This window comes from Ahaetulla prasina, chromosome 1 (assembly GCF_028640845.1).
Source record: "Ahaetulla prasina isolate Xishuangbanna chromosome 1, ASM2864084v1, whole genome shotgun sequence".
Classification (NCBI taxonomy): domain Eukaryota; kingdom Metazoa; phylum Chordata; class Lepidosauria; order Squamata; family Colubridae; genus Ahaetulla; species Ahaetulla prasina.
Window position 1 is genome coordinate 33,963,409 of NC_080539.1, and position 11,519 is coordinate 33,974,927.

General features: G+C 39.3%; 1 protein-coding gene across 12 annotated transcripts in view; it reads left to right on the top strand.

Annotated features, from left to right (window-relative positions):
• HMBOX1 (homeobox containing 1) overlaps nucleotides 1-11,519 on the top strand; it is a 135,389-nt gene extending 123,870 nt beyond the window's left edge. For 10 of the 12 annotated variants that reach the window (XM_058164816.1, XM_058164812.1, XM_058164814.1 and 7 more), the window contains one exon: nucleotides 2,549-11,519. In XM_058164816.1, coding sequence (XP_058020799.1) covers nucleotides 2,549-2,686 — 138 coding nt within the window. In that variant the 3' untranslated portion in view covers nucleotides 2,687-11,519. The remainder of the gene's footprint in view (nucleotides 1-2,548) is intronic. The other 2 variants (XR_009152882.1, XM_058164822.1) reach the window with 2 other exon arrangements.

Consider the following 11,519-nt stretch of genomic DNA (forward strand, 5'->3'; position numbering starts at 1 on the left):
AGCTTAAATTTAATAAAATTATGACAGATTCATCCATTCCTGGGAGATTCTGTTCATAATCACTCATGCCATAGACACTTCCTGGTTGGACTATGAGATTGTCTTCTGTCCTTGAAAAGTATTTGGACGCTTGAACTGGTTCAGGATGTAGCAGCACACACTGTGTTGAGTGCCATGAGGTTACAAGGTATAGATAGACTAAGAAACTAATGCTATGTAGGTCAATACTTCTTTCACTATAATAGCTGTTGTAACAGAATTTTGCAAGTCCGAATGTGCTTCCCCCTCCCTTTCGTTATCTCTGTGCATTACAGGCTTGCCTGAGATGTTTTCTCAAATTGCTTTCATGACCCAGACTCAGGTCACTGTTATCTGGCTGTTCCTTCATAGTGGCTTTTTCTCTTGACCTTCTAGAGCAGGGGTATCAAACCCGATCGCATCATGGGACGTATGTTTTTTGCCTTTGGGGAGCTGGGCCTGCATGGACCATATCTGGCCCGGGGCAGTCAGTTTGACAGGCCTATTCTAGACCCTTTTGTCTCATAGGACTCAGATGTCTGTCCTTTTCAATTGCGGTGCCTACCCTATGGCATAGTTTAACTCACCAGCACACCATAACTCTGTGCATTGCTACATTCTGGACCAGTTACAATTTCCAAATGGTCTTCAAATGCAGCCGTATGCATCACATGTTGGCCATGCCCCCACCCGGTTTAGTGAAGGGGGGCGAAGTCCCCATACATTATGTGACATCACCGTGATGACATGAGTTTGACACCTTGGTCTAAAACATTCATTCCTAGCTAATATATTTGGATAGTATCTGGTTGGAAAATGAAGTTATTTAAATTTCTAAGAAAATAACTTTTTTATCTTCTTTTTACTGGGGCTTATGTATTACAAAACAGGTCATCACTTGAGCCCATGCTTAGTAACAAAATTAGGATTTGACTCTTCAGTAAAAAAAAATGTTTTAGAGGGATCCACTATAGCCTCAAAGGTATACAGGTGTAACAAGGTACACAGCTTGTTCATATTTTCCTCTTGAGAAGCAATAAAATGTAATTTTCCGTATCTTCTTAATTTTATTTTGTTTTGATTTCTAAATATCCTACGTTGAGTAGCATCCTAGAGTAAGGTAGCAACCAATAAATATCTCTAATACTATAAACTAAAAAGAATATCTAGAAATTCTTCTCAGAAAGAAAGAATTCTAATTAGTTCTTCCTCTTTTCTCTTGTAATGTTTGTTGCGGGTTAACAAAGGGCAGGAGAAATAGGGAGTGGGGTGAGATAGAAGGGATTGCAAGTGGAAGTTGTTTTCTGGACCTTCATAAAACCCAATGAAAGTGTTTGGACTGTTAAGTAATAAAAACATTATAGAAGCAGCCAAAGGTACATACACAAGTTTGTTAGATCCTTTCACCCATCCCATTTCTCTCTCTCTCTCTCTCATATACAAACACATAAATAGCCATGTCTATGGAGATTCTCAGTCATCCACGTCATGGTTGTCCCAAAGGTGTTTTTCAAGAGGCAACTGGACTTTCTGGTTTCTCTTTGAAGACATTTTGCTTCTCATCTATCTGAAGCTGATAGATGAGAAGCTGTCTGCAAGGAGTATAAATCCTTCCATTGCCCACCATCCAGTCAGAGCTGAAGAAGCTTCTTGGATAAGAAGCAAAACGTCTTCAAAGAAAAACCAGAAAGTCCAGTTGCCTCTTGAAAAAACACCTTTGGGACATCAACAGATAACTTCTGCTGCTAACTCACTGTCTTCTCTAATTGAAACCCCCTCCCCACTAGTCAATGGATTTCTATGAATACACAGTCGTATTCACTTGTCTAATAGACACTTGTCTAAAACTGAGTTGCATCTCTACATTTTATTTGGTATAATAGGTTAGTGGCGGAATATGGCTGTGGTTCTACATTTATACAGATTTGGAGTTCTTGCAGAATCTGTTTCCAGGCGCCCGCTTCAAATCATCTCACCTACTCCCTGATTCTTCTTTCACTTTTCAGCTTTAACAGACACACAAACAAAAATTGTTATTGTAAGGTCAGCTAGCATTGATGCCCATCCCTATTATCTGAATTGTGGAAATTAATTCAGTTAATTTAGTTTTTCATATCATTGCCCCATTTTCAAATTTAGGTTTCTGTTTACAGGTATAGGACAAGGGCAGAATTTCCAAAGGTTTTCTCCAGGTGGTTAGTAGGTTGGTTTATGCCTCGTAATAATAGCTTGAGGCTTGGAAGCTGCCTTGGGTGCCTTTCCTTTTTCATTTTCATCTGTCCAGTAGGAGGTTTTCTCCAAATACCCTCTCTCCTCCTTCCCATTTTCCCTTCAGCCAATGCCTGTTCAGCATGTGATACATTCTTTTAAAATAAATCCCTTTATCCTCATTCCTAAAGCCCATTGAATGAAAACATTGGACTGTTTATAAGACATATTTTAAAACTGGATGACATTATTGTTGAAGATGCTAATGAGACTTGTTCCTCCCCCTCCCTCTTCATTCCTTTCTCCTTCTCCGCTCATGTAGGATGACAACACTAGCCATAGCGACCACCAAGACCCTATCTCACTAGCCGTGGAGATGGCAGCGGTAAATCACACCATTCTGGCGTTGGCCCGGCAAGGAACCAGCGAGATCAAAACAGAGGCCCTGGATGATGACTGATGACGCGATGGAGGGGGAGGGCTCCCAGATGAGAAAGTAACTTAGTTTTAGACGTAGCACCTTAGCAGCCTTTTTCCTGGTCCCTAATATGTGTCCTTCTTTACAATATAACTTTGCAGTCTCTTGTACGTCAAGTTTGCCGTTTAGGGTCTTGTCCTGTGAAGATGGCATGGTGCCCTCTGACTCTGCGTATAAACTCAGTATTAACTCCCAGTCAGATAATTAACCAAGCCGACTGACCTCCCTCTCCCAGTGCTCCCCTCTCAGCTAGATGAAAACCTTTGCTGCTCTGTCTTTAGCATTCCATGAACGTGCTTCCAGGTGTCGTAGGCAGCCCTCGATTCCAAGCCTTAGGCTAAATCTGTAGAAAAACAAAACAAACTTGGATTATCCTTCAGACTTCCTGGTGTTAACCCTTTTTTTATTTCCTCTTGTTATTGTTACAAAACCAAAAGGAGACAATGGAGATTCAGTGGTTTGAAAGAAAATGGGTTGAGAGTTTGGACAGAGAACGGGATTATGATGAAGCTCAGATCTGTTGTGAACGTCTTGTTACCAGGTGCCAATAAGCTGGGCCTCCCTTGGCAGTGCAGCAATAGAATCTTTACTGCTTTTCCATAGGATTAATACTGTTTTCCAAAGGTCCTGGCTGTATGGGAAGGAGAAAGAGAAAGTCCACCAGCTTGCTTTGATTGATGTTTGCTGCTGAAGTGGTCAACATAACCTTCCTCTTTTCTTTGCAAGTTGTGTTATGGAAGGAACAAAGCATTTCCCCCCCCCCCCGCCCCCTCGATTCTTAAGTTTCCCCAGTTAGGCCAAAGTTTCCATCTATAGAAGAAGCTGTGTCTCTGTGGCTGTGTTCCTTCCAATAAGTGATCACTGAGGCTGGTGGTGGCTAAGGAATGATGTAGGTGTGATTGGACCATTCACAATTCTTTTATCAGTTTAGTCATAAATGAGCCCCGGCGAGTTCATTAACATTTAAACCCACATAATGCAATTATATTCTCAGACACCCCCTTGAAGAATTCCTACTCTTGGAAAAGACATGATTTATATACAAAGATAGGTGGAAGTGAATAAGTTATTTTTACACCGACACACAGATGCGCGCGCGCACACACATATTCTGTGATGAAACACGTGAAGTAGCTCTCCAGTTCAGCCTGTAATCAGAAGTTGCAGATAACTTGAATTGAAAAGTTGGTAATTGCTTACTTCCTTGCAACACCCTGTCTCCAAAGTATGGTGCACTCTAGGGAAGGATTAAGAAGTAACTCCTAATAACCCTCCTCACTAGTTACAGAAAATATGCATACATGTACATTTTCATTATTTGCATAGTAGAGAGTGCAGTGATCCCTATCGATTGTCTGTAGTGTTGGCTCTCCAAGATATCACATCCTGATGTTTTTTACTTCTCTAAACTAGCCACACATTCTTTGTCTCTCTTTGTTCTGTTCTTCTTCAGCAGCTGGAAAGCTGTACCTGTCTGAGCAGGTTAACTAATTCTTGGAAGCCATATTTCAGCAGGAACTACTAGATATTGCCACAACCCAAGGATTTAGTGGCTCTTGTGCTCCTGGGAAACAGGATTATTTTTTTACTTTCCTATTGTTAGGGCAATCTGAGATTGGATTCAGATATTGGCTATCTAGGAAATTAGAATTAGTGATTAAATACTGATGGAATGTGAGATGAATCTACTTCTATATAGCAAAAAAATAATAATCAAATTTGAGGGGTTTTTTTTGGTTCTTTTATCTTGATCATATGTAGCACTTTGGTATTTTTTTCCTTAACTAAATATATATATATATTTGTATTTTGAGCATTTTTTAAAAAATAAATATTATTGGCTAAATCAACAATAACATGCTATAAGCTCATGTTACAGTCATCCAATAATAAACCTTGAACATCGTCCATAAGGAACATCTCTGATGAAATGGACCTGGCCGAATAGCACCAGGTGTTTCTCCTGAGCAAGATGTTTTGAAATGAAGGAAGCGGGGAGGTGATAGAAAAGCATTCCTATAACCCAAGACTTATCTTTACCAACTTGATCATAGCATGTGATTTTCCTCTTTCTTGTGCTCTTTTCACCTTCACCTTATTTCAGTGTTCACAGAAATTCTTCTCCGTTCATTGTGCCCTTTGAGCTGCCTGTGCATTGGTGAACAACGAGTATTCTTCAGAATGAAACACTGACAGTCTCATGTTATAGTCCCTGCTGGGCCCACAGTTCCCAATGTTTGGAAATGTGCTTTGTCTGTGGCCTTGCTCCCATCTGTGCTTTGCCAAGGCAGATGATAGAAATTTGTAGAGGAATGGCCAAAGGCTTAAAATCTTCAGAATGTTGGAATAAGTCATGCTTTTCCTGAAATAGACCGGCGCATTTGCTCATTTTGGTATGGGCAGTTGGGTGGGCAGTTCGGCCATTCTCTAGTCTAGTACTTTATTTGTAGTCTTGGTTTCTCTCTTTCTTTGCCTATATCTTGAATGCTCTCAGAAATCATTAAAGAAGTCATAAAGAGGGAGTATCTGCCAAGTTGCTGTTGCTTCTTGTAATTTGGTACCTACTAGTTCCAGTAACTGCATAGATAGTACTTAGCTATATAATTACCAGGCAGAATTTTTGAAAATAGATTGGTATGAATACATTTTGAAAAAGTGATTGGCCATAAGGAAAACTAAAAAGCCATCTTTTCAAGGGGCTGGAGCAGCTCTCTACTGCTGCTCCAGTTTGACCTCTGCTTAAGAATAGTGGATGCTTCCTTATGGTGGCCAGACTATCATCGGCTCTGAAGTAAAGAAATATCTTTCCCATCAACTGATCTTTCTGAGCATAATTACTAAGGACTGAGCTGGAATTTTTCTACATATGTCCTCTTTCACTCAATGGATCTAGGGCAGGGACTAGTTACTACCATGTTTCCCTGAAACGAAGACGAGTGTTATATTATTTTTTCTCCAAAAGAAGCATTAGGGTTTATTTTCAAGTTAAATCTTATTTTCAGGGAAATATGGTACTAAATGTATCCGTCTGACTGACTATCTTAACTGGGGCTTATTTTTGGGGTAGGGTCTTCTTTTCGGGGAAACATGGTATCTCCATCACACACTTTCTCCATCAGGATCCTTGATGATGGCTTCTTATCACAACCATTTGATTCCTATTAAAATGTTGGAGCTTTATTGGTATTTTGCTGTTCCAGCTTGCATATTTCATTGGCTATATTATATGTAATTTTTTTTTAAAAATCAACTTGATCACTAAAGCAGAAGCAAATTGTTGTCGTCTGTCTTGTTTTGTCTATTGAGAGCAGGTAAACTCCATGAGGAGTTTTGACCTTAGACTCAGGGAAAAATATAAGAGTTGTTTGGTAGCTGCAGAGAGAATTTCTTCTTGTGACATTTACAAGCAAATGTGTCTCTCCATGGCAGGTAACAAAGAAGTGAAGCAACTTTGTTTTGTGGGCTAAATGACCTGATAAAATATAGCTACTGCAGCAGAATTTTATATTCTCATTGCTATAATGGTAATATCCTAAACTGATAAGCATTGATGAAATGAAGCCATCATGGTTTTTGCCACTGAGCTTCCCTGCTGTTGGCACTGCTGTTCACTGAGGTTTCTTTGTATGTAGTTTTAGCAGGACACTACCAGCTAGTTCCGATATGAACAGAAATTGCAGGATTCTTGAATAAGCCATCCATTGCAAATTTTATCATTCATTTTTAGTCAGTCTCTCCTATTAACTTGTAGCCTTCCCCTGCTTATCTAGTAGTACAGTATCCTGAAAGGGCCATAAGTCTTCATGGCTTGGCCTGAAGCACTTTTCAATTATGGTAAACAGTTATTGGATTCAGCCCCTTTTATATATTGCACATACAAATAAGTAACAGGAAGCAATGAATGAGCTTTCAGTATGCTGGCTAAACTTGTTAAAACATTAGGACAATAAGTAGCCTACAATTATCTTAATTCAAGAAGAATTGTGCATGTGTTAAGAGATCTTGAATCTTTAAAAAGAGGATTTCAGCAAGAAATGTTGAGTGAATGCAGATAAACTAGAAGACCCATTTTGATAACAAAAAAGCTTTGTTCAAAGGACAAAAAGCATTTGGATCCAAGTTTGTCAAGTTACAAGTTCTTACTGCATTTTAATGCTCTTTCATTTATCTGAATTCAGGCGCTAAGTTTCTTGTTACTAACAATTAAACTGTGAATGGCTTTTCTTCTCCTCTGTTGGGATCCTCTGTTGCTTTGGATGTTCATCACCCCCAAACTGATTTCTTTTCCTTGCCTTTCCAAAATGCCTTTCCAAGATGAGGTCTCTGACAAAAGCCTTTATCTGTGCTTTGTATGTAGCATTCTGATCTTTCAACACAATCCATTAGGTGTCTGACCTACGTTATGAATAGTTGAAGAATTGGGGATAGTAATAGAATAGAATATCTTACTTGCTCCATGAGCAAGTATGGTTTGTGAATCATCTTAAGCAGTTTGATCTAGAAGCATCGCTTGATTGGGTCTGAATTCTCAGCTTGCTGCCTGCCTACAATCTGAATTATATTTTCTCAGTAACTGATGAAGGGTGTAGCCTTGGGATATTTTCAATACTACAGAATTGCCTGGTTCTCTGAAATCACTGTAATATTGCTGCTACTGGAGGACAAGTTCTCAATTCTTGAGCATCCACGATACCCAGTTCTACCTTCTGTAGTCTTAGATTTAGAGGCAGTGCTTTGAGATTGGCTTCAGACTCTTGATGTAATGTTTGAGATATGATTTTGATAGACTAGCCATCTACAATATGATGCTGCCCCCAGATATGAGGACTACAATCCCATGATTTCTAGTCACAATCCTAACTGTGAACTTTGGAATTTGTGAGTCAAGACACATGAAGAGAGCTCTAACTGAGCAACAACATTCTAAATCACCTCCCCTCCCCCATTTAATATTGTGCGTGCACCTGTTTATATTATAAATGTTGTTTTGCTTTCCATTCGTTCATTCTTCTTAGTCATAGACATGGTATTGGAGAAATCGAAACTTGTTGGAAAACTATTAGTAAAAGTACATGAGAGATTTCTTACTAGAAGCAAAAGTTTTTAAAAAGGGCTTCCTAATAAAATAGTATCGCTGGTTTTTTAACACTCTATATTATTTACTCTTCTTTTCAGTGTCCAGGACTGGAAAGACTTTTAAGGCAATAAGTGGATTTCCTTGTGCTTGTAGTTGACATCATCCCTCCGAAAAGACTCCCTTGATAAAATTTTAGTTGCAGCTTCTATGAGTAACATCAGTTTTCTTCCAGTGGAACAATTTCCTCCCACGCTTGTATTAACTGAAATTGCAAACAAACTAATTTTTCTGTTCCTACTATGTTGTGAGTCCCTTAGCAACCGGCATTCTATAGTATATTGCCTCTGAACGTGGCGTATTCATAATGATTATGAGTTTTAGCCTTTGATCACTGAGCAAAATATATTGAACTGTGCAAGCAATTTAAGCCAGTCAGCCAGCTAGAGAAAACAGTGCAAAATGCTGGTAGCATCTGTTGTCGACGAAAAATACTTTTTCTAGTGATTTGTTATTTGCTCTGTGTGAGACTAACAATAGCCATTTTTCTAGATACATAGGAAGCTTGTGATCAAAATGTGATTTAGCTGATAAATTGATTTTTTGATAGAAAGGAAACACTAACTTTTTGGTATGAGAGTGTTCTAATATAGGAAAGCTCAGTTCTTTTGTTGGTTGTCAATTCCATAACTTCTTGCAACTTTGTTGTGGATAATCATACCCAATTGTCTTCCTAAGATCAACGTGTTCTGTAATTGAGATAATTCTGAGAAGAACTCTGATGTTCTATGTGGGTTAAATATCCTCTCAAGAGGGTATTTAAGCAAATTCCTTTATCATAATTCCAGTTGTGTTGGATGTCAATTTCTATAATTTCCAGCTAGGCCAACGGAGCCCCATAAGAGTTGAAATGCAGTTTTGTTTAGAGGCATCAAGCTGAGGAAGTCTGCCTTGCTTTGTGATGTTGTGGAAGGGGAACAATAGCTTTATCCTAGAAGTTCATATCTAAATGGGCAAGACCATTTGCCACCCTCCCATGTTCAAGACAAGACTAGCTTTGGAAACCATTTTCGGCAGTGAGTTCTGTGGTCCATTTGCTGTGAATGAAAGAGCAAACTTCCATAGCAGGTGGCACTGAGCAGTTTCCCTGGTTTTTCAGGATGCTCAGAATCCGTTTCCCATGTTTAGTATCCAATTCTAAAAGTGCCTAATGTGATAACTGAACCTGGTTTTATGTCGGCGATACTGGTCTTGCCTGTCTTTGGCCTTCTGATATGGGAGGACATGGCAGCCTAGAATGTGAATTAGCTTCCGGAACAAACTGGACAGCAACCATAGTTGCTTTTCTTTCTCTCTCTCTCTCCCTCTCTCTCTCCCTCCCTCCCTCCCTCCCCACCCCCACCCCCCATTTGACTCTGCCCTTGTGGGCTGGGAATCATTGGAATTGTAATCCAACACAACTGTTGACCACTTGCCTGACTGTTTTATAATCTTGGAAATGCCCAAGACGAGAGAGCCTAACAAAAGAACTGCTGTAGAAAAGTGCTGCAGCAATCGAGTCCATGTCCACCTCCTTCCTCTTCTTATTTTCCTCCGCATAAAAAGTGCTGCCTTGTTGGAAGGTTGCATTTCGAACTCCTCCTCTGCATTTCCTGCTACGTGCAGAAGAGAAGTTATGAACTATTTTTCCCAGCAATCTTTTATGAATGTGAAAAAGGTCTGAGCGACTCCTCCCTCCCTCCCCCCCCACCGCATTAGTACATTTCATTTCTACATTGGCTGGATTCCTGCATTGAAAGGAACCAGCAGTGTAGGAAGAAACCTGTTATCTTTCATTCCAGAACATTGTTTTAAGATAATGGGGAGAGAAGGCATTAAAACATTATACTAGGGAATTGGAAGTGAATATGCCTCACATAAGGAGGGACCAGATTTATTTCCTCCTTCCAGTCTGAGCTTGTATATGAGCTGAAATACATCGCAGCTTAATCAATTGCAGGTTGCTGTAGCTTATGGGCAAGCCAAGTCTGTGCATTTTCTAAGTTCCATTCCAGGACTGCCTGGCTCTTTTCTCCTCATGTTTCTCTCTGATCCACTACTGTGGTGGCAGTCCGACACTTTGCCTGGTGTTGTTTTGGCCTGCCATAACTGAGTTCTGCCTACCTCAAGAGGTAATTCTGTGTCTCCCTGTCTTGCAGCCACAATCCCTTTTATTTCAGCGTCCTTTTTGACATATGCATAGATCACACACACACAAACAACACTGGACTGTCTATCGCCCTACTCTCCAACCCCCTTGCTGTTGCCACCAGTTCTTATTGCAGATTGGATGCTGCTTTAAATGTGAAAAAAATAAAACAGTTGTTTTAAAAAGCTATATAAAGAAGAAAAAAAAATAAAAAAACCTGAATGAAAAGCTAAAGCTGAATTTATAAGCCTTGTTGCATATGAGCCAAAAGTGCAAAAAGCTCCATATAATAAATTAACCTGCCACTCATATAAATATAAATATATATAAATATATTAAAATCAGACTGTTCTACAAAATTGTGTATTTGTATTTTTGTGTACGTACAATTTTCTGCTAAGCAGAAGGAGGATGTAGTATAGGATGTGAGAGAATTTTTTTTAATCAAATTTCTTTTGCTACTTATTTTTCTTAACATTCATCTCTCTGTCTCTGTCTTCTCTATGTATGACACAGTTTTTGAAAAAGCTGCAGTCTCTCTCTTCTTCCCCCTGTCCCTCTTAAACCCCCCCCCCATGGTTCATTGCCAGGGTATATGCTGCCACTAGTTTTGCAGAGATATAGAAACTCTCAAAGGTTTGATAACTCATTGCTTTTAGCAATGTCAACATGTGCTTTGTTGGGACTTGGCATAGTTGCTTCCAAAGTTGTTGAATCTTGTCAGTGAATTTCTATTTCCCTGAAGCAACCTGGCACTTAGCTAAAGTTGGTCAAGACTTTTGGCGGTCTTTGGTTTGAGATCTCAAATATCTTTATGAAGGCATTCCTGCAAGAAAAAAAAACTATTGTCAATCAGACAGGCTTTAAATTCCTAAGCGCAAGCCCAGGAATGGAGGGCAAAGGTGTTTAGCCATGTTGAGATTATTACTCAATTGAAAACTGAAAGACTAGTATAGCCATGATTTGAACAAAAGTAGGATGGTCTTAAGTGCCCAAAGTATCTTGTGCATTTTTTTTTTGCAATCCTATAACCAATTTTATTTTTTAAAAAAGCAAGTAATCTAAATAGGAAGATATTTTGTAAAAAAATATTGTAGAGTAATGAGAGAAAAAAATTAGGATTATCTCATATCTGATTAATGTTTCTCAGTTTTCATGTTTCTTCCCTCTTTGGAAGGATATTAGTGGAACTGCCACTTGTTTATCAGTTAATTTAATCTGTCAGGGGATTTATTTCTTCTTCGAAAAGGGCAAGCCAAGTTCCCACAAACCTGCATCTGTCCTCTTTGCCTCTAAAGTATATTTGACTTTCAGAATGGTTAATAACCTCACAGTCTTGGCTGACATAAATACCACTTGATCAGGCTAGAGACCCGGACTGGTGTTCCTCTGAAATCTCTCAAAACAGGCTACGATGAAATACAAAATATTGACCCAGATTGTTGGGGGGCAATAAGTTGACTTTGTATATAAATATACAAATAGGATGAAGACTATTGCCTGACATAGTGTAAGCCGCCCTGAGTCTTCGGAGAAGGGCGGGATATAAATCC